This window comes from Phoca vitulina, unplaced genomic scaffold (genome assembly GCF_004348235.1).
Source record: "Phoca vitulina isolate PV1807 unplaced genomic scaffold, GSC_HSeal_1.0 scaffold31, whole genome shotgun sequence".
Taxonomy (NCBI): domain Eukaryota; kingdom Metazoa; phylum Chordata; class Mammalia; order Carnivora; family Phocidae; genus Phoca; species Phoca vitulina.
In genome coordinates, this window is record NW_022589734.1 from 17,446,529 (window position 1) to 17,470,651 (window position 24,123).

Below are 24,123 nucleotides of genomic sequence, written 5' to 3' on the forward strand. Positions count from 1 at the left end.
TGTGTGTGTGTGTGTGTGTGTGTGTGTGTGTGTGTGTGTGTGTGTGTATTCCACATCTTCCTCACCCATTCGTCTTATTGATGGACACTCAGATTGCTTCCATATCTTGGCTGTTATAAACAATGCTGTAATAAACATAGCAATGCATTTATCTTTTAGATTAGTGTTTTCTTTTTCTTTAAATACCCAGTAGTGGAATTATTGGATCATATGGTAATTCTATTTTTAGTTTTCTGAGGAACCTCCACCTCCACAATGTTTTCCACAGTGGCTGTACCAATTTACACTCCCACCAACAGTGTACGAGGTTTCCCTTTTCTCCAAATTCTTGCCAACACTTATTTGCCTTTTTGATTTTAGCCATTTTGACAGGTTTAAGGTGATCTCATAGTGGTTTTGATTTTCATTTCTCTGATGATGAGTGATGATGAGCATCTTTTCGTATGTCTTTTGGCTATCTTTAGATCTTCTTTGGAAAAATGTCCACCCAGATCCTACGTCCATTTTTTAATTGGAATGTTTGGAGTTTTTTGGTGTTGAATTGATGAAGTTCTCTATATATTTGGACATTAACCCCTTATTGGATGTATCATTTGCAAATATCTTCTCCCATTCAAGTAGGTTACCTTTTTGTTTTGTTGATTGTTTCCTTCGCTGTGTAAAGGCTTTTTATTTTGATGTAGTCCCAACAGTTTATTTTTGCTTTTGTTTCCCTTGCCTCAGGAGACATATCTAGAAAAATGCTGCTATGGTCGATGTCAGAGAAATTACTGCCTATTCTCTCTTCTAGGATTTTTATGGTTGTAGATCTCCATTTAGATCTTTAATCCATTCTGAGTTTATTTTTTTGTATGGTGTTAGAAAGTGGTCCGGTTTCATTCTTTTACACTGAACTGTATACTTTAAATGGGTATGTGAACTGTATCTCAAGAAAGCTGTAAAAACTATATACAGTGAAATGACAGTAATATTTCCAAATATGCCATATTCGTAGGTTATACTGAAGCTACTGAATATTTGTAAACCCCATCAAAATGCTGTAAGAGGATCCAAAAACGTTCAAGCCATTAAAATGCAGGATCACTTAATTCTAAGACCAATGACCCAGCTGAGCTTGCTGCAGAAAGGACAGGAGCCACCTGCGGTTATACTGCACCCAAATTCTAGTGCTGGGGGAGGCATCAGCACAGTTTCACCGTAACAATTAGCACTTACACAGTGTTCCCTTAGTGCCAGGGCCCATTAGAAGGGCTTCACATCTACTGTTCTCAAAACAATTTATGAGGATACTGAGGAGAAAACAGACTCTCTTGTCCAAAAAGCCACATGACAGTTGATGGTCTGAAAATTCAAAATCCAAGTCTAACCCCAGAGCTTGCATTCTTAACTGATATATCAACCTCCCTTACTAAACAAAAAGCTGATAAATAACTCATTTGAACCTGATCATCACCCTCCTCCTACACGGTTTATATACTAGCCAATGAGATTTACAACAGCAAGGTAATATAAAGAGATTTATGAAAACCTATCACACGTAACAAAATATTCACATTCTATGTACCTTCTGTATTACTGACTGTTGGCTCAGGAGTGATTCTTCCATCATGAATATTAGGGCTCTCCTCATCGGCATATACCAGATGATCATCTTCTCTATTTTCTGGCCACTGCGGTACCTCTCTTGTGTCTGTTGAGCAGCTGCATACATCTTCATTCTTGTTGAAGTATCTTTGTAGCCATCCTGGCACAATGTTCTTAACAGATTCTGTAACCCTGCTAAGAATGCCCTGTTGGAAGAAGAAATACATAAAGCAGTTTTAGAAATTTATCTTTTTAAATATGTACCTAATTACAGAAAGCCATATCAATCAAAACATGACTACTTCCAACAAAGTTTCCTGAAGTTCAGTTATTTGAGTTAATGCTGACATGATGGTATTTTACAAATTCTATAGACATTATGAAATTCCTACTTTTTTCTTTCTTCCATATGCAGACATCCATGAGTCAATAACTACCCCAAATGGCCTCATATTCTAACCCTTAAAAACTCCTACAGACCATCAAATAAGCCATATACTTTTTAGACTGAGTAATAAGATAATGCACTAAAATATTATAATCCCAGAGAAAAGGCATCTATTTTGATTCTAGCATATTAAAAGAAGTAACACTTCCTTTCCAACCAGGGCCCGGCAGAATGGCTCCTGCAAAGAAGGGTGGCAAGAAGGGCCGTTCTGCCATCAACGAGGTAGTGACCAGAGAATACATCAATATCCACAAGTGCATCCACAGAGTGGGCACAAAAAGCGTGCCCCTCAGGCACTCAAAGAGATCTGGAAATGTGCCATGAAGGAGATGGGAATTCCAGATGTGCACATCGACACCAGGCTCCACAAAGCTGTCTGGACCAAAGGAATAAGGAATGGTCCATAACCATACCCATGTGCCGTTGTCCAGAAAATGTAACGAGGACGAAGTTTCACCAAACAAACTCTATATGTTGGTTACCTATGTACCTGTCACCACTTTCAAAAATCTAGTTAATGTGGATGAGAACTAATCGCTGATTGTCAAATAAAGGTATAAAACTGCAAAAAAAAAAAAAAAAAAAAGCAACATAAACAATACCTTCAACAGCTTCCTCAAGCAATTATTTTATTGCACATTAAGAAAAAAATTGGACAAATAAAAATGAGGTTTTTAAAGACATATAACAATCCAACATAATAAACTCAATAAATAACCTAAGATTTTTTTGATGGGAAAATTTTGTTACATCAAATGTTGTCTGAAGATCTAAGGAATTAATTCTATTATGACAACTATTAAAGGGAGGGAAAAAATGTGGAACAACAACTATCAGTACTATTAACATTTATTGTGGCTTTGCTATGTGCCAGGCACTGTTCTAAGTAGTTTATACATTTTAATTGAATCCTCACAATAATTTTATGAAGCTAATATTAATAATGTCACTTTATGGATGAAGAGAGACAGTGAAGTTTTAAGTAACTTGCCTAAGGTACAAACACTACCACTATAGTTTATCTAGGGATAAAGTAAGGGAAGGGCTTTGGGATTGGTAGGACCTAGGATAAAGTTTGAGTACATCCCTGTACTTTGATTTACTCTAGGTAAAACAACAACATCCACTCCAACCTGAGAGAGAATTATAATGAAGATCAAATGAAATAATGTGAAAGCACTTCACAATTTCCAAAATATAACAGAAACATACTAATAATTTTATTACTAATGAGGAAGAAAAAAAACTAGCAGAAACAAACTGGGGGGAGATAACCAAGTTTAAGCAATGATTTCCTTCATAAAGTAGCATTAGTAGACTTTCAAAGAAAGAATCACAGGAGGGAAAACATGAATTGGCAGGTACAAAAAACAACAGTTTAAAATCAAGGCAGAATATATAAATTTACTCCGAAAGCTAACCCAAGACACAAAGAGACCTTGAAATATCCTGTCAATGGAAAAGATGGAACACACTTTTAATACTGGCACTTGAATAGTATTTTCTCCACGATTTGAAAGGTATAGGTAACAACTGAGAAATATGTAATTATTTTTCCACCTAGTCTCCAAACAGAAATTTTGAACCAAACCACAATGATGTAAGCTCTCCAGCAACATAGAAAGCCAGGAGCCCTATAAAAAAGACTCCCTACTGAAAAGCACAAATTCACTGTTCCCCTCTCAATGCTAATGTTACACAGTATTAGTTCCTTTGGAAAGAAAGATTATATAACTACATCCATGATTTTGTATTTATAAAAAGATACATATAATATTATTTTTATTATTTTTACTTATTATTTATACTTAAATATTTATTTACCCCCTCCCTATATATTCCAAAAGATTGGAAAGTGCTTACAAGATATAACATTATTTAAATAAGACTTGAAAAAAAGTAACTTAAGAAGCAGTTTGAGCATGATAGCAAGAATTTAAGGTAAAATAAGTTTTTTTGTGAACTTTTAAGGTGTTAGGCTACTAAAAGTATCAGAGATTCCCTGTGATCCCTACTCACTTAAGGGGGTAAGTCTAGGGCGCCTGGGTGACTCAGGTCATGATCCCAGGGTCCTGGGATTGAGCCCCACACTGCGGGGGGAGAGGGGTCCCCTGCTCAGCAGGGAGTCCGCTTCTCCCTCTCCCTTTGCCCCTCCCCCCTGCTCTCACTCACTCGCTCTCTCTCAAATGAATAAATAAAAAATCTTCAGGGGCGCCTGGGTGGTTCAGTCAGTTAAGCGCCTGGCTTTGGCTCAGGTCATGATCTCAGGGTCCTGGGATCGAGCCCCACATCGGGCTCCCTGCTCATAGGGGAGCCTGCTTCTCCCTCTGCCCCTCTCCCCACTTGTGCTTGCTCTCTCTGATAAATAAATCTTTAAAAAAAAAATCTTTAAAAAAAAAAAAAAAAGGAGGGGGCAAGTACAGAACAACTTAAAATTAACACCATACTTCACCAAAGGTTACTTATGGGGCAGCATTAGGTATTGTGGAGAATAATCAGTAAACAAAATTGAACAGTCAAAATGGATAAAATAAAGCTCACTCACTAAAGTTCATGAACTTTGCTTGGATCCCTCTCTTTTCTAAACTAAAATTTAACCAATGTATCTGATCACAGCCCACAGCTGCTCTAGTACAAGAAAAGTACAGTGAGAGAGGAGTTACTGGGGACACAAGGAAGGGTAGCATGAAGATCTTGACAGTAAAAAGAAACAACAGGTGTTAAAACTGACCCGGAACCATTATAAAAAACCAACATCCCCAACTTCAGGATACCTCTTAGGGTAAATGACCCTAAGGCAACCACAAAAATTAAGCTCAGTGGACTCACATGTAATGGTTCCCAAAGTGTGGTCCCTTTACGGGTAATGTCAGCATCCCCTCAAGCCCTCTCCGAACCCAACTAAACTCAGAAAAGCAGGGCTCACCTGTTTTGACAAACCTTCCCAAGTGATTCCTATGTATGCTAAAGTTTGAGAACGACCATTCCAGCTAAAGACATTAGGAAATTAGATGAATTTCAGGAAATTACAATACATTTTAGGGAAAAGGTCCCTCGGTAAGAGGGATATAAAAATTATACTTAAGTCCTAAGAATTATCTGGAAAACATATATATGTGGAACACCAGTCAGACAGTAATTAAAATACATTGTAAGATACTCTAAAATTACTCAGAAAAACAAATCTTACAGTGAGTGGACTGTGCTGAATATAATGCAGCTTATAGAAATATTTTCCCAGTGATCCCCAAACTTTAGCCATGGTTTTTACCTGTACTATTACTAACGGTTTTCTTTCTATCCATTCATTTCTCTCAATAAATTTAGCTCTTCCTACACAATAAAGTCTATCCAATCACAGATCTGATGCCGCATTGGTCTTCACTTGCTCTTCCCTCCCTCCATCCTCGACAGGCCATCCAACCACACTGGCTTCTTACCAGAAGGTAGGACTGGCCCCTAAGATACCAGGGGATGCTAGAGATTATGGAAAGAAGGAAAGAGAAGTCGTTCTTGAGCTTCCTCTCTGATCAAAGGCCCCATCTCTAAAACCCTGCTTCAGCCAGGTGGCCATTCCTCCGCTCCAGCTACACCATTTCTTCCTTATCCTTGCAGTCCTAGGAAGAGTAGCAGCTTCCCACTGCTGCTACTTTCTGGGCATCTTGCTATCCAGTATTTACTCCTTTAACCACCAGCATAGCTCTATGTAGACTCTTTCTTTGTTTCTTGCAGGGTCCCTAACTGATAAAGCAGTGCTATTTGTTAAATTTTTATCCTAATGAACATGAAAATTAAAGTCAGTCCATGTAGCTTTAACAAAGGAACACACATACAACACTTGGGGAAGAACTTGTACTACTCAAAAGTTACATCCAATCTTTATCTCTGTAAAATATTTTAGAATCTTGTCTAACTTATAATCATATGTGTGCGAATCTGTGTAATCCTTTGTTCTGTAGCTTATATACCTATCTAGTCACTATAAAAGGACAAAAACAGTGGATCTCAAATTAAAGTCTTCAAATCAGCAGCACTGGTGTCACCTTTGAGCAAGTGAGAAATGCAAATTTGTTTTAACAAGCTCTTGAGGTGATTCTCACGCAAATTAAAGTTTGAGAACCAGTGTACTAAAATCACCTAAAACTCAGTGACCTGTTTCCCAATTAAGGCCATGGTAAACGTAACTGTCGTACAAGTTTAACTACAATATAAAGTTTTACCTAATCAGATCTTTAAAAAAGGCGGGGGGGGGGGGGGCGCCTGGGGGGCTCAGTCATTAAGCATCTGCCTTCAGCTCAGGTCATGATCCCAGGGTCCTGGGATGGAGCCCCACATCGGGCTCCCTGCTCGGCGGGAAGCCTGCTTCTCCCTCTCCCACTCCCCCTGCTTGTGTTCCCTCTCTCGCTGTGTCTCTTTCTGTCAAATAAATAAATAAATAAAATCTTTAAAAATAAAGTTTTACCTAAAAGACCACCCTATTTCCATGATTATCTTATTATCGAATACATCATACCACTGTATCAATTTTGTAACTACCTACTTTATAATATCAACTCTGAAAATCAAACCAGCAGTAAATATAAAGGCCTACTTTTGAATCTATTTCCAGTATAAAAGACTTATTTAACACACTTCATTATAGTAAATAACCAACTACCAGATGTTAGAATTTTTAAAAACTGCTAGGGAAAATAGAAATCTGATTATGCACAGAATTGGGTAGACTATAAAGAGATAAGGGACTTTGTCTATCAAATAGACTTGGAGAGATACCTCCCTGCCCAGCAATTTTTTTTTTTTTTAAGAGTTCTGAAGTACCAAAGGATACTTCAGCCACTAAATGGAAAAGTGAGAAAGAGTGAAGAAACTAGAAAAGGGGAAAAGTAGTTTTCTTATGGAAGAAAAAGCTCCTCTGATGCTATTACTAAAGAAGGTCTACATTTTCAGGAGTTCTTGAGAGAAAATGTTTCAGGTCTTTACGGGAATGAGGCAAATCAGCTTCCTATATGGACCTGAAGAAAAACCACTTAACCCTGATGGGGCACCTGGGTGGCTCAGTCGTTAAGCGTCTGCCTTTGGCTCAGATCATGATCCCAGGGTCCTGGGATCGAGCCCTGCATCGGGCTCCCTGCTCAGCGGGAAGCCTGCTTCTCCCTCTCCCACTCCCCCTGCTTGTGTTCCCTCTTTCGCTGTCTGTCAAATAAATAAATAAAATTAGAAAAAAAAGAAAAAAAAAAAAACGGACCGGGAAAGAGAGATACACAGAGTAAAGGTCTACTACGGTGTGAATATTTAAGTCCTACTTTACCAGATTAACTTCTCTAACTTTCAGAGGCTTCAGTGGTAAGCAAAACTGCCACCATTATAACTTGATGTCAGTTTTCCACAGAAAACCTTCTCTGATCCTCCAAGTCTGGGATAAGCACCCCCTGTACTTCCTACACGATGGCAATCTGTCAAGCAGGATGATAAGCAGTCTGTCCATCAGCTCCACTAGAGCATCACCTTGTGAGGACAGGCACGGTTCTGTACAGTGCACAGATCAGCTGTTTTAATTTATCTACAACTGCAATAAAAGAAAAAAAATTTATCCACAACTGCACTGCTCAACCAATTTCTTATGCCCACATAGGAATATTCTGTGACAAATTGCTAAAAAGGACTTGAGCAAATCTAGAATTCAAAAATAAATAATACATTTTCTTGGTGTAACAGTTTCACCTTAAGAAAATACCATTTTGTTGCCACACTAATAGCCCTTCCTCCAAAAAACAACTTGTGAAATCTATCCAAGAGTATGGGAAAATGGAACCATCCCTCTGGAATGACAACACAAAGCCAACTAAATGAAGAAAAGCAGAAAGGTAGCCAAAGAAAGCAAAATTAATGAAGGGCTTAGGAAAATCAACAAAACAAATGGGGCATTAAAATTTTTAAAATACTCCTTATTACCCTAAAGCAAAATCTACACTAGGTAATCATAAATAATGAAGTTAATTTCAAGGATTAAGAGTGAATCTTTAAATGTGGACTAGTTAAACTGATTGAGTCTTTTCTTTCTTTCCAAGAACTAAAGGTTCTTCATTTGCGAAAACATGGCAAAAAAAAAAAAAAAAAAGTCAAAAATGCCACTGATATTTACAATAAATAATCTGGGGACCGGAAGTAAATCCAATTCAACACTAAATACATATTAAGCACATTCAATGTGTAAGACACTGTGACTATATTAATTTTTCAAATTACTTTTAACCAGCCAAGGATTAATGAAAGAGGGTGGAGGAGGGGCAAGGCTCTTCCACAATTCTAACTCAGAACTCGTTTAAAAAAAAAAAAAAAGAAGAAAAGAAAAAGACATTCTTTTCTTGTGTATCTTTTCACCAATTTGTGGTATCTTTTCACCAATTTGTAATTTCAGAATTACCAGAGACATCTCTCCTACATGGCCAACTCCTTACCACGAGTATATGGTCTTCCCTCTCCTTGTATAAGGCTACTTCTATTAGTTTTTAGTTTTCTTGACTTCTCTTCAACTCTCTTTTCTCCACACTATCCTCTATTTTAAATAGGAGTATTCAGATTATAAAATCTCCTTTCTCAAATAACTTCACTGGATCTCTAACTATAAATATCAAATATAACCCCTCTTCGGTTCTTTTTTTAAAGATTTTATTTGAGAGAAAGAGAATGAGAGCGTGCGCTGGAGCCAGGCAGCACAAGTGAGAGAGGGGCAGAGGGAGAGGGAGAAGCAGGCTCCCCGCTAAGCAGGGAGCCCTACATGGGGCTCAATCCCAGGACTCTGACATCATGACCTGAACCAAAGGCAGACGCTTAACTGACTGAGCCACCCAGGCACCCCAATTCATCGTCCATTTTGATTTCTATCTGCTCTTTTGGCTGCCTTTATTTTGTTGAGACTTGTCACTTCCTTTTCTTCCAGGGTTCTGTGAACACTCCCATTACCCACTGAACTCCTCTCGTTACCCACTGAACTCCCATGTCACTAGGTTCTCCTTTCCAAACTTTTTTGAAAGTCTTATTTCATAGTTTCCCTAATCAGTTTTCCCCCTTGCTCCCTCCAAGCCCAAATGAAGAGTAAGGACTAAGAACCCAAGACTTCACATGAGACAAAGAATATCTAATTATAAAAACATCTTAAATGCTAAAGAGTAAAAATCTAGATGTCATCATAATCTTTCAGTTACTCCGTTTTATACCTATTCTAACATTAATTTTAACAATGCATCTCTATTATAACTTTAACACACAACTATTTCCATGAGTGAAAAAAGTAATGAAGTATACAAATTCTAACCCGGTTATATTGAATCTGGTTTCAATAATCTGAATTTAACTTCCAAATTTAAGCTACTCTGTCATATTTTACAACCTACAGATAGTCATTCAGCAGCCAAGGTTCCCCTATCCACAGTCCAAATCCTGCTAGCCACTTAAAATCCATACTTTTCATTTCTCTGCTCAGCCTCAAGAGATGAAGCCAAAAAAAACATGAGCATAAAAATTGTGCTGGCTAAAAAAATTTTAAACTACAACTGGCCACAAATTTCAACCTCCTTCAAAACTCTGCCCTAATGCAGTAAGGAGAAACATGACCTGGCTTAGTCTCTTATTTTTAGTTATCCATATTATAGAACTGGTATTAATAGATAATTAAAAGTAATCAAACAAGGACAATAAAAGGAACCCCTAAATCCTTTCAAACTAGCCATAGGAGACCAAATAAAGCCCAAAGCAGTTTAACCCACTAAAAGTTACCTGTAAGATATTGTCACTTTTCTTAAATGATCTATTTGAAAACTGGATTTAAGAGTGTATTTTTTAGGGGCACCTGGGTGGCTCAGTGGGTTAAGCATCTGCCTTCGGCTCAGGTCATGATCCCAGGGTCCTGGGATCGAGCCCCACATCAGGCTCCTGGCTCAGCGGGGAGCCTGCTTCTCCCTCTGCCTCTCTCCCTGCTCATGCTCTCTCTCTCTCTCTCTGTATGTCTGTGTCTCAAATGAATAAATAAAATCTTAAAAAATAATAATAATAAATTAAATAAAATTTAAAAAAAGAGTGTATTTTTTAAATCACACTATGAAGAAGATAAGCGAAATCAAGCAAACTGAAACATTTTTAGGCAGGAAAGGCATTCTACCATCCTGTTTCTGATAGTAAACAGAGTAAATTGTATCTTGTGGCAAGACTTTAAATCACTCTACCTCTAACACAGAAGAATCTTAAAAATAAATACATCACAACCAGGACAACCTAAGTAGCTACAAATAAAACATTTCTAAAAACATGAGGTCATTACATCTTCCTTAATATTCTGTGCCTAAAGAAAATGGTTTTAATTAATGACCTCAGACCAAAGTCTTCATTTTACTTCAAACTAATAAATACAGGCCTCATGAGGGGACTTTCTGGGATATAGAGACAATCCCTGGGCTTTGTTGTCATTTATTTTATTAAAAACATTGGTAAGTGGGCGCCTGGGTGGCTCAGTCGTTAAGCATCTACCTTCAGCTCAGGTCATGATCCCAGTGTCCTGGGATCGAGTCCCGCATCGGGCTCCCTGTTCGGCGGGGAGCCTGCTTCTCCCTCTGCCTCTGCCTCTATGTCTCTCATGAATAAATAAATAAAAACTTTAAAAAAAAAAATTGGTAAGTGAATTGATAAAATATCACACGCAAGGGCCTCTCATCACAAACAAAAAACCTACTAGCATTAAACAACTTAATACTTGGATTTATTCTCCTCTACACACATTTCAATGACTGACATTTCTATGAAGACAATGTGTTTGAAAATAAGTACTTAAGAGGGTTAACAGTTTAAAGTCTGGCCTCATCACCCAGTAAACAGTCCCTAAATCCAATATAGGCCTATAAAAGACTGAGCTTGGGTACATAAAGGGAAAAATCTCTAAGAAGCAGGAAAATTCAGAGACAAACATGTAAATCAAAAGGTTGTATTTAAGGGCGCCTGGGTGGCTCAGTCGTTAAGCGTCTGCCTTCGGCTCAGGTCATGGTCCCAGGGTCCTGGGATTGAGCCCCGCATCAGGCTCCCTGATCAGTAGAAAGCCTGCTTCTCCCTCTCCCACTCCCCCTGCTTGTGTTCCCTCTCTCGCTCTCTCTGTCAAATAAATAAATCTTTTAAAAAAAGGTTGTATTTAGGGCACCTGGGTGGCTCAGTTGGTTAAGCAACTGCCTTCAGCTCAGGTTGTGATCCTGGGGTCCTAGGATCGAGCCCCGCATCGGACTCCCTGCTCAGTGGGGGGTCTGCTTCTCCCTCTCCCTGCCGCTCCCCACTGCTTGTGCTCTCTCTCTCAAATAAATAAAATCTTTAAAAACAAACAAACAAAAGGTTGTATTTAATTGCAACAGTTTCAAATGAGTCCTTACTATACATATGCCAGGTCCTCTTGTAAGAGATTTACTCATCTCATTTAACCCTCACAACAATTTCCATTTTACAGATGCATAAATTAAGCAGACAGAATTTAAATAACTTCTCTAAGTCCTGGCAGAAAAGGATTCAAACCCGGATGCTCTAAATCTATTATAGTACATTTTTTCCCTACCAACTATTTCCAGTTCTGTTTCCACTGATAGTATTTAACATCTAAAATAAAGTAAATAGGGGCACCTGGGTGGCTCAGTCGGTTGAGTACCTGACTCTTGGTTCCGGCTCAGGTCCTGATCTCAGGATCAAGAGAGCAAGCCACAAGTCGGGCTCCGTGCACAACGCAGAATCTGCTTGACATTCTCTCTCCCTCTCCCTCTGCCCCTCCCACTCGTGCTCACTTGCTCTCTAAAATAAATAAATAATAAATAAATCTTTAAAAAATGATAAAATAAGATAAAATAAAGCAAATAAAGATAAAAGTAAAGGCAGAACCACTTAGTGACTTCTGGAATGACTTAAGTATTCCATGTCTAAATTATCATTCCATTACAAAACTGAGAGTACTTTTTCCCCATCGGATCCCAAGTGGGACATATTGGAAGAAAGTATCATATAGAAACTACCGAACAAAAATTCCCAAACTATCATATAAACCAGGGTTAGGCAAACCATGGTCTGTGGGCCAAACTCAGCCCTCAGCCTGTTTTTATACAAGCCTCAGGCTAAGAATGATTTTTACATTTTTTAAAGGGTTGTAAAAACAAAACAACGAACTTGTGGCAACAAAGCCTAAAATATTTACTATCTGGCCCTTTACAAAAAAAAGTTCGCAGACTCCTGATCTAAGCGACTCAATAAAGAGGTCCCCTCCTTTTTCTAAAATAGCTAAATGCAAAAACCGACTTGGTGTAAGACAAACTACATCCAGGCAGATAAAATGAGCGGATTCCCTCAGCTCCAAACCAGAAGACAAAAACCCCTTAAACACACCCCCCCCAAAAAAGGACAAAAACAAGTAATTCCCTCTCACCAGGAGGTGGCAGTAGACTCTTTCCCAGGCAAGGTTTTGGTTTCCCCATGGGCTCAAGTTTTTTGTGGTGACTATTAAGAAAAGCTTAATAGCCAGAGCTGACTTCCTGGGCCTGACAATCTGCACAAGAAATGGGAAAGGAAACTGAAGGGGTGACAAAAACCACATCTTTGGTGACCTGTTCACTCCCAACTAGAAAAATGATACCATTTCCTAAAGGCATCTGGGCTGAGTTAGAAGGCAAGTGAAAATGATCGACTTACATTATTCAGGGCTGTTCTTCATTTTTGCTTCTACAATTCTTTAAGTTACTACCCTTCAGTTAGTTGAGTAAGACAATGGATTTCTGTCTCCAAACTTCAAGAAAGATGGCATTTTAAAGATCAAAAGTTAAAAGGAAAAAATGTAATCTTTAGATGTATCTCAGCAGAGCTAAACCAGAAGTCAAAACAGGAAATTACAAGTCAGTAGAACACATGCAAAAGTTGCAGGTCCTGCATGACTGCACAAGCTAATTGGCCTGACAGGCAATGGCAAACATCCATGAACTAACAGTGCCAGACCTCTCATTCTTATTTCAACCCTCTGCTACACAACCAAAAACTTCATTTTTGCCCAGAAACCCGTGGACACTTAATCAAATAACATTAGAGTAAAACATGCCATGTCATGAAGCTCCTTGCTATTCATGATGACTCAGCAGCTGCTGCAAAACATAGAGGTGACAAACCACGACAGTAGACAGCAAGCAGGTAGTCTGTAAGTCCACAAAAGTTCCTGCAAGGACTAAAGACAGTCTTTATTTTAAGATTTTAAAGACTGAACATTTTTTTGGTATACTCCTGGATACTTTGGTAGTTTCTGCCAATATTAAGTAACACTGGGAGGGCTGATCAAGAAACCCCAAACATCTTTAATCACAATCCAAAAGCTAAAATGCATTTTCTTCTTCAGTTAAATGGCTAGGACAGAAACTAAAGGTATTTTACATAGGGAGAAATGACAAATTATCAAACTCTAAAGCAAAACTAAACAGCCTAAAATCATATCAGCTCTAAGACAACTGGGATCACAGGTATTATGATGTTAGGGCATCAACTCCCCAAAATTAGACTTTTATATAAGTACATTTAAAAATAAGCTGTGATTGTAACTTTTGCCACCTGGAATATATTACCTCCTTTCTAATCTCTGTCCAGACCATCCAATATATGTATTTAAAACATTTCACTTTTTATATAGTAACTTTCTTTTAAGAAGATCTAAGAAAGCACTCAAAGACATTTATTCTTCAGGAGAAACAGAAAGCATGTGTGTCTAACTTCCATTCTACAAAAGGATTAGGTTAAATGGCCAGGCGTGTGACCTGAATTCTAATCTTAAATTTGCCTGTAAGTACCCCCTGGTTCCTCACAAAGAAATCTGAAAACCAATCATTTTCTGTATTTATCTGGGGGAAAACGTAATGTCAAGACTTCTAACCATTAGCAGAGAGCTACTTAATATTGTAAATCACCATTTTTACTATTAAAGAAAAATTTCCCCCAAATTTCTACTTTAAAAGTTTTGTTTTTTAATGATACAATTTAACACCATCACCAAACATGTTATTCAAAAACCATCACCATCCAGAATAAAGCAATCTAGGAATTCTACCTTTAACAGGATGCAACAAGTTATCAGACCCTTTTGCTATACTTTTGTTTTTTAACAAGTTTAAGACACACACTTCCTCACCTTAGTCTGATAAGTTCTGTAAGTGACTTTTATTAAAATAAATTTTTAACAGTTTCCTATTCAATTCCCATAGCAAACAAATAAGAGTTTTTTAAAAATCGGATTTTCTCAAAATCAAATGTCTCATTTACAGTTAGGATAAACTCGTTTTCATAATTTCAAACACCCATGAGTGCACAAGGTGGTCAATTATAAGACTGCCGACATTCCTGGGTGTCAAAACTACCTAAACTTCTAGAATACACCCCGTAATATTAAAATATTTCCTGCGTGAGATCAGGACTGGAGTCCCGGTGACCTGTGCATAATAGCCAATTCTAGCCTCCAAAATAAAATGGGGGGGGGGGGAGGATAGAAGGAAGGAGGGAAGAGCCTCGCAGCGGAGAAAAGACGTAAGGGTGGAGAGGGACTTTCAAAATGCCCCAGGGCCTAGGTAACTATAACCCGGTTATGGGGGGGGGGGAAATCGAAGCTGATGCTCTCAGATCGAAGGGGACCGGCAGGGGAGACGCGGAATTAATAAGATGAAACAAAGTTATTCCACTTTCTGTGTAACAGCGCCCCATCCCCACCCCCGGTGCCTCGGAAGCGGACTGCCGGGGGACAGCCCCCTCCCCACACAAACTGAAACGCGGGAGACTAGAAAACAGCAAGCATACGAACCTCCAGCCACATCTTCTCCTTTCTGCCTCGAGAGAACGTGAGTAATACGCTCAAACCCCCTAGTCCCCGCCAAAAACGAAAGAAATGCGCGCATCGTAGGCCTAGAATTTCCGTTCCCGCCCTACGCCCGTCTGGGGAAGCCCCTGGCCCAGAAGGCTGGGGGGAGGCGGCCCGAACCACACGTGTGTGCCGCAAAGACGGGCCTGTCTCAGCCCACTTCCCGTCGCCACCCCAGCGGCCTGAGATCCCGCCGCCTGGCTCGGGCCTTTCCTCAGGCCCTACCGTCCGCTCCACGTGGGGCGCCAGGGCCCCTCACCGCCTGTTCCCTCCCGCTGAGTTCCCGACCCGCTGAGACACCACCGCGTCGGGGTCCCATACCTGGTGCTGTTGTCGCCCCTGCTGGTAAGGCTTAATTGGCCCCTGGTGGCAACGCCGCGTCCGGATCTTGCCGCCACCGCCCCCTCCTATTCCTCCGGCTCCCGAGGCCATGGCGGAGCCTCCGCTGCTTCCCGCTTCGGGGCGGGTAAGGGGGCGGGAGAGGCAGAGGTGGCGGCCTTAGAGCCCCCCCCGCCCGGCCCCAACCCAAAAGTCCGCCTTCGCTGCCCACACGCTGGAGCACAGGCACACCAGGAGCCGCGAGGTTTCGAGCAGAAGTGGAGAGAAAATGCGCGCTGGCAGCAGGGAAGGCGGTGGCGGCGAGAGAGGCCGAGGAGCTGGCTCCGGTCCGGCAGCCTCCCGCGGACCCCCGCCTCTGTGTATGTCACGGTCTCTATGGAGATCCCCCGCAGAGGACAGAGAGAGCCTCTCCAGGCGCTGCTTAGGCCTAACTCGACCGCCGGCTGATGGGGATTCTTCCGTCGCCCTAGCTGTAGCTGCCGCAGTTGAAGCCGCCGGCGCCGCCCGCCTACCCCTCCCCTCTGCGCACAGCGCCCGCCCCGCCGTCGTCGTCGTCCCTGCAGTCGCCGCCGCTATTGCGCCTATTGCCGCTGCTAAGGCCGCCGCCGCGGTCGCGAGCCAGAACGCCGTCACTCGTCAGCGCCCGACGCGCTTGCATCATCATGCTGCGACCGAGTGATAGGCCAAGGGGAAGGGAGGGCCAGTCGAGCCCGCGCTCTCGGCCGCGCGGCACGCTGGGAAGAGTAGTTCAGCGGAAGAACGCGAGTTCTCGGAACGGAGGACGCGGAAGGAGAGCCGAGGATCCGCGCAGAGGCACAAAGCCGGGAGCTCCATTCTTTTTACTGCACTTAGCGGTAAACTTAGACTTTGAAAGAGGCGTTCAACGTAAAAACAGTAACCTCCTTTCACTCTACTTTCCCATCGGTTGGTAAAGCGGGCAGATAGTAAAATCAAAAACAGGAGCTAATATAGAGCAATTTTTTTTAAATGGTTGAAAAACAACGTCCGAGATCTTTAAGCCTAAAGATGAATTAGAAAATGTAGTTTCATTAATGTCCCATTAACATGTAAGGGCTTTGCTGTCAAACAGGAGGGTTGGAATTCTGGCTCCACCATTCTCTAGCTTGACCTTGGATAAGTCAAAACTTTCTGAGCCTTGGCTTCTTCCTCTCTAAAATGGGAACCATAAAATCCACGGTATAGAGCTGTTGTGATCATTTCTGTAGAGTACTTAGTACCTGTCCTGGTATACAAGAAATGCAATAAATGGTTACAATTATTACCCACGCAGTCAGCTCACATTAGAGGTAAGTGGTAGGTTACCGGTCATAAAAGTATACATATATTTGCTCCGAATAGAAAGCATTATATTTAGGAAAGTACCTAAGCTAGGATCAAAGACTGAACCCACAAAGAACAGAGATTGTAGGAATTGACCGTTAGAAAGGGCTTGGTGGTCACATGGTCCAGCCCTTCCATTCAACTGACAGGACGGGTTCAGAGAATTCAGGTGGCACCTTCAAGCCCGGCAGTCAAAGCCACGACTATTACCCAATTTTTCTTTGAGAGTTGAAACAAGTGCACAAATTAGTAGGAGGAAAAAATCTGCTGAAAAAAACAAAAAAACACACATAGGCTTAGTGTTCCATATGAGACAACTGATTTTAAAGCTTAATAATAGCTTTGGACTCAGACTTAATTTCATATCTATCACTTACTAGCTGTGTAGCCTTGGGGAAGTTACTGATCCTCTTTCTAAGCTTCAGTTTCCTCATCTGCAAATAGAATGAATATTTACCTCAACAAGGTGGTGGTTCCGATGAAAGCATTAATGTATATATAGCTCGTAATAACTGCTTAGAGAGAAAGCATGTAATATCAGCTATCAGATACAAATTAACTCTAAGACGTTCATACCATTTTCACCACCAAACTGCGCAATTCAAATCACTCTAATAATCATGTAAGTCAAATTGTGAAACCAAACTTACAGTACCTTGGATTTTGTAGTACCTTTCAGCACCTAAGGAAACATGCTGTATCAGGCATAGGTTTATAGAGCAAATGGCTTTCAGTGGTACCTCTGACAATAATCACCAAGACTATAAAAAGTTGCCAAATATGACAGACAAAATTAATATACTTCCTCTTCTGTTTCCTGATCCTCCTCCCTCCATTCCCGGGGCTCCACCAGTAACTCCCCACTAGACCCCTCAGGTATACATAACTCTTTCCCCTGAAGCACCTCAACCTTTTTAAATACAATTGTTTCTCTTTCACAGTTCTTAGCTAGGTATTTGCTAATAAGCTAACTCATGGGGAAGATCTCTATCTGAATATTTCTTTTTTTTTTTTTTAAGATTTTATTTATTTATTTACTTATTTGACAGAGAGAGACACAGCAACAGAGGGAACCCAAGCAGGGGGAGTGGGAGAGGGAGAAGCAGGCTTCCCGCGGAGCAGGAAGCCTGATGGTGGGGCTCGATCCCAGGACCCCGGGATCATGACCTGAGCCAAAGGCAGACGCTTAACAACTGAGCCACCCAGGTGCCCTGTACCTGAATCTTTCATTGGGCTGCATACATAGAAGATGAAACTGTAGCCCTATCTCATTTTCCCTTTTCACCCTACCAGATTCAGAATTTCCAGCACAGGAGAGTGAACTGGCTGGGACTCAAAAATCATCCCTTTCTTGGTGGTTTGTTATTTGATGTGTGTGTGGGACAGCCTTCTTTTCCAAGCTTTGAAAGGGACATGCAAAAGAGCTGGGCCAAACTAAGACAAACTTCAGAATAGAAAACTGGTAGGAATTGGGGCGCCTAAGTGGCTCAGTCAGTTAAGCATCTGCATTCAGCTCAGGTCATGATCCCAGGGTCCTGGGATTTAGCCCCACATCGGGCTCCCTGCTCAGCGAGGAGTCTGCTTCTCCTGCTGCCACTCTCTCACTCTCTCTCTCTCTCAAAAAAAAAAAAAAAAAAAATCTTAAAAGAAAATTGGTAGGAATTGAGGAAGTATGGAAAAATCCACATCCCCTTTAGCCTTGATCTCAATTATTTACCCCATTTTATAGTTATTTCTTTGAAGTAAAACAGTATTTAAGGAAAGAATAATACATTATTCCCACATTCCACATTCATGTTACTGAGTTATTGGAAATGTTACCAGGCTTAACAGCAAAGAAGAAATAAAAGGCAAGAAGAAATTCACATTCAAAACTTCCTACAGCCTAATTTTACCCTGAAATAGTATGCCTCACTGTGGGATGAAGTAACTTCTTCTGCATAGTTTGGGATTCAAAAATAACATTGTTTCTATGCTGAAATTCAGTTTGGAGTTACAAATCACCAAACTTAGAGTTCCTCATACATTTTTGGTACAGGACTCATTCTTCAGTTAGGAGTTACTAGGAATAGAATGGATTTTAATAAAGTTATTCTGATTATAAATTTAAAGAATCCGCCCTCATTCAAACATACAAATGAACATTTCTCTAACAGATACTATATATAAATTGGAAAAAAGTATCAAATGACATGAACAGTAAAAGGGATTTTTGAAATCATTCCAGCCATAGTAGGAATTAACATGAAGGGAATAATTATTATTTAGTACTTATAATTAGTCAATTCCTATAGATGATGAATTTACTCCCTAAAAAACCAGTTAGATTCTGTAGTTCACAGAATTGGATGATATCGCTCATAAATTTTGTGTTATGAACTAGCTGTCTTTTTTATTCATTCTTTTCCTTATTATTAATTTCTATTCCCATCAATCTTTAGACCTCTGAGAAGTGATCGTAAGTTTTGGGTTGTTTCAATGAGTGTATTTTAATAGAAACTCATTTCTCCCCTACTAGGTTTTAAACTCCATGAAGACAAGGATTTTTTTTTCTCACTTCCATATCCTGAACACAGAGAACAGTGTTGATACATAGCAGTCACTGTGTATATACTACAGCTAATCATTACCAATGTCGACTGTTTCTATTTTATTGTAATAAATAATACACTGATGAATACAGCTAAACTGCTTTATATAATCTTTCTGAGTTTGCACATATTTGTTTTCTATACTGCATAACAAATTATTTCTCAAATTCATTTATTTATTCAATGATAAAGCATTCAAGAGCATCATGAACAAATCCCTATGATAATGTTATAGAGAGATTCTCGTGTAATCCTAACAATCCTTAGAGGAACTATTGTCATTTTACAAATAAGGAAACTGGGCACTGAGGGGATAAAAAATATTTTTTAAAATTATTTTTAACATAATGGCAGAGTCAATATTTGAATGATTTCTCCTCCTGCTAACTCCAAAGTCCATGCTTTTGCACTCACTCTGTCATTTTTTAGCCAGTTTAGAAACCTATCTACCACTTAAAACATTTTTCTTTGAAAAGATGATTTTCCACTTTAATGGAGACTAACATACCTTAGAAACCTCTCTCTCTCTGATGGCCTCTACACTGACTAAAATGTTTAGATACTCGTTCTATCTTACTGCATAGTGAGAATGGACACTTGCCAACTTTATGGTATGATAGCACTGGAAAGACCAGACTCAAATATCTGGCTTAGGATCATGCGGGAATGCAAGGACCCTCATCGTGGCATGGGGACATGAGGATATGCAGTAGGATGGGAGTGAAGAATAAATCAGCTGGGCCATTTGGGTGGAAGGGATACCCTACATTAGGCTTCCAAATTCAGAGAGAAGCATTAGCAAGATCAACAGAATTCAAAGTATATTATAAAAAATGAATACGTGAAGGATAAGGAGAAAAACTAACAGCTATTTATATTCAGACCAAGTAGCAGAACCTCAGACAAAACACAGGAATTCCTTCCCAATAACCAAGTTTTCAACAAAGATTAGCCCAACTTCACTTTTCTTAAACGTGGACCCAGTTTTTTCAACCACAATGGTTGGTTAAATTGAGAGAGATCTCAATTTATGAAAAGCCTGTTACAACTAGGGCCCTTGCCCCACCCCCCAAAAAAACTTCTTTATCTTCCCCCCATACAATATGGTAACTGTCTGACAACTATAAAAGAGCACAGAGAGAGGCTGCTGACCCTGCTCTACGAGATAAGAACTATCCACTCATTTCAAATGAAATACAATTTAGTCTAAGTCCAATCTGGATTGAAAAACAGCCTTTATATATTCTTCAAAAGATAGTCAGTTCTGGCCAAGGGAGTATTTAAAGATGAGAATTATAAGAAGTTAGAAAATTATGTGTTTATTTTATCTTAACATAAAATGAAGTATCCACTGTGATGTCTATTGAAGCAAATTATTATTTTTTTGAGAGTAGTTTTAGGTAGATCTCTATGATCTTCACACATTTTCATGTGCTAATTATTACCAAGCATTTCATTATATAGAAAAATAAGGTGAAATTCATTTCTTTTTTTTTTAATTCATTATACACTTCAGTCTCAACTGGAGAAAATCCAAAGTGGGGTTGAGATTCTAGAAAGTTACTGGGTTTTTGTCTGTTTGTATTTTAAGGAAGAGGGGCCATAACATTGGGAAGATATTTAAAGATGCACCTCATTATGCTCTCATTAACTTACTGTGTTCTCTGTCTTTGGGGAATAAAGTAATACTTAAGACTAAATGAACTAACTAATATCAAATTTTGATTAACTACATATATCACTTAATTCTAACATGTCATATAAGATTTTTCCTCTTCCTACTAGCCTTGTATACTTCCTACTTGCCAATGTATACTAGCCTTTGGCATATATGTGTTTACATATATTCTATTATAGTTTAAGGCATATTTTAAACTTACCAATTCTAAATAGAAATCCAGTTCTATTGGATTCAATAATAACCAAATTCAGGAAGACCAGTTCCATCCTAACAAGATAGTTAATGAATCAGCTAGGATTAAACACTTTTGTCTAATATTCAAATATACACTAGTATAAGTATAAACAATTGAGACCAAGGCTAAAGGAAGATGTGGATAGTTATAAACCATTTATAAACATAATCTAAATATCAAAAAACATTTATTGAGGACCTACTATCTGGTGGTTTCTAGTATATGTCAGTGTACCAAACAGTAAAACAACCTCTGTTCACATGAGGCATTACACTTTATCATTTTCCTGAGTTCTCTTAAAGTTTATTGCATTATGGTCTATTAACCCCTAGAACATGACCCTAATAACTCACCCTCAAAATTCTACATTCTAGATTCTAAACACATGCTACTAGATTCATCCTATACAATAAATCTACTGGCTTGGTTTCATTTTTTAAAATATAATTAACCAGTTACATTAAAAAACTGAACTCATTAAGGTTGCCAGCTACGTACAACTATAATGTTTGCAAAACTCAATTTGCTTGCCCTAAGCTTTTTCATTTTTTTTTAAAGCATTTGTAGAGAATGCTTGAATTTATCAGACCTTAATTCATTATGATGTTTCTTTTCAAGAGCATTCTGTGAATTAACATGTTAACAACCCTAACGTACACATCACCTCACCACCACCGCAAGAAAGCACAACCTACCCAGTTGAAATGTGTCTTTTGGCCTCTTGCTACTCATGGACTAGCAGCCACCAGTCCCCCAGGAACTTGTAAAGGGTCTCTGCCCATCCCAGGCCGTCTCAATCAGAATCTGCATTTTAACAAGATATCCAGGTGACTCATATGCACATGACATTTGAGAATTAACCATGCCACCAGAATTTATAAAGCACATCTGAAATGTTAAGGGCCTGAAACTAAACATTAGTTATGAAATATACTTGTGCATAGATATTTAAAGAACATTTTGCTAATTCCCAAATATCCTTATTTGTACAAGTATTCTTTTTAGCGTTAACTCGTGAGAAACAAAGGACATGGATGTAGAATAAAACATCTCATAATCCAAGAAGCTAGGAGCCGAGAAAAGAAATATCAGACTACCTCCTTAGAATTGCTATGACTTTCCTCTTTCCAAAGCACTCACAAAATCACTGTCAAGGTGGAAAAGCAAGCAGGAACAAACTCCAAGAGCAAATATTCGCAGTACTGGGTTGGCATCCAATATCTAAAATGCAAGCAAAGAAGCCAGGCAGCTTGGAGTAAAATGTATAGATTTCACCTTTCCTAAACTGTAACAGAAATAACAGCTTTCAACTTGACAAATCATAAAAACAACTCAGTAGATTACCTACTTCTAATAGCTTGAGCTCTTAAATAAGTGCTATGAAGTCAATACAATATTCAGATGCAGTATTTTCTCCAAAAATTACTTCTGGAAAAAATTAATAATAATGGACCCTTTAGTCTAAAGATTTTCTGCACCTGGTCATCAAAACTATTCTTCCTACACACACCTAAAGTTATTTCCTCCTACAATAAGGAAGGCATAAAACATGAAATACAAGAAATAAATCATTTTTTAAAAACTCACCTACACCGTCCCTCCTGGAAGCCAAACATAAATACATTTGCTCATTTGAACACTTACAGATGAAGGCATCAAGGTAATGAGTTATCCAAAGTTTCTATAAAGAGCAGGCTTAGGAATTCCCCCTTCTTCATTAATCTACAACAACCAACAATTTAAGAGTTGATGAACCAGCAGCTTATAGAGCACATAGATTTTTTTCCTCTTATTTAACATTTGGTACGTTTCACCTTACTCCAGAACAAGCAGAAACAAAATTAAACATATTTTTCTTTTTATTTTCATTGGCTTCTTTTTCCAAAGGAAGCTAGATACTACCTGAAATGAAGTTCTGGATTTAACACAACCTTATTCTCCATTATCATAGGTAGCAGAGTTGATTTAATGGTTAGTTGATAAGATGATTTTTAAGCCAGTATGTATATAACCCACGGCCTATGACCTCAACATAGCTCACCTTGTTTGGATCCATTATATAGACAATAGAATATCGTGGGCTACGAAAAATACAGTTCTTCAAATCCAAAAACCAAAAAGAACTTTTCAAATATTCTCCAAAGCAGATGCGAGTGAAGCTATACTAGTCTACATTCAACATTAAGTAGGCAGTATTGCCGTACAAACAAAAGCAACTCCCCAGACATTGAGCAAAGTCTGCTTAAACACACCACCCCCAGGGAGGGAAAACCACCTCGCACGTGAAGGTTTTAAGTTCAGCATGTATACCATGCATCGAATTAAAACATCAAAGCAGACCATCAGTCTCCGTAGAGGCCCGAACCAAGCAACAAACAGCTTCGGCCAGCCACAATTAAATCCAAGCCATAACTTAGACGCTTTAAATTAGTAACAGTTAAACCAGCTCTTTTTCACTTGCTTGCTCATAAAATCTTGCCCCCGCTGTGAGTCAGCAGTGACTCATAAGCACTTCCTACAAGAAGCACCTGTTTTTAGGCCCATCCCTTGCAACTGAAGAGCTGAGATGAGTGATCTTAGCTTAATGCTTGCTAACATGGAAGTATTCCTCAGCTCTCTGCTACTAGATCGTGCCAGGCAGAGCTGCAGGGACTGCAAACAGGTAACGGTCTGCAGCTGGGTGGTAAGGAGACCAATCTATAAAAGGGCACTAGGAGTTGCCAAGATCGGGAAGGAAAAGCCATTTTTCTGTTTTCACTGTTGGCCATTGTGAACATGCCTCTCCTTTAACTCCTCATCCCTATGGGCCGACCCTTTTGCACCTAGGCTTCCTCAGGTACCAGCATCTTCCTTCTCTTAAGGTCTGGTTTGGGTTTACAAACAAAAGGGAGTGGACTTTTCCCCTTCATTTGGTCCATCACTAACTTTAGAACTGGATCCTTTGAAAAGTATTAAAAACTGAGATGGAAAAAAGAAATCCAATAGTTCTTGGAAGCTATCTGTTCT

At 39.4% G+C, this 24,123-nt stretch overlaps 1 protein-coding gene across 5 annotated transcripts in view; it reads right to left on the reverse strand.

The window, feature by feature from the left end:
- NUP153 (nucleoporin 153) overlaps window positions 1-22,383 on the reverse strand; it is an 81,781-nt gene extending 59,398 nt beyond the window's left edge. The window contains exons 1-5 of one of the 5 annotated variants that reach the window (XM_032424654.1): window positions 22,215-22,383; window positions 21,813-21,921; window positions 16,988-17,044; window positions 15,252-16,874; window positions 1,565-1,790 (exon numbers count right to left, since the gene is read on the reverse strand). In XM_032424654.1, coding sequence (XP_032280545.1) covers window positions 1,565-1,790; window positions 15,252-15,362 — 337 coding nt within the window. In that variant the 5' untranslated portion in view covers window positions 15,363-16,874; window positions 16,988-17,044; window positions 21,813-21,921; window positions 22,215-22,383. Of the gene's footprint in view, window positions 1-1,564; window positions 1,791-12,473; window positions 14,514-14,873; window positions 15,213-15,251; window positions 17,045-21,812; window positions 21,922-22,214 lie in introns of those variants that run through there. The other 4 variants (XM_032424655.1, XM_032424657.1, XM_032424656.1 and 1 more) reach the window with 4 other exon arrangements.
- Window positions 22,384-24,123: the final 1,740 nt, after the last annotated feature.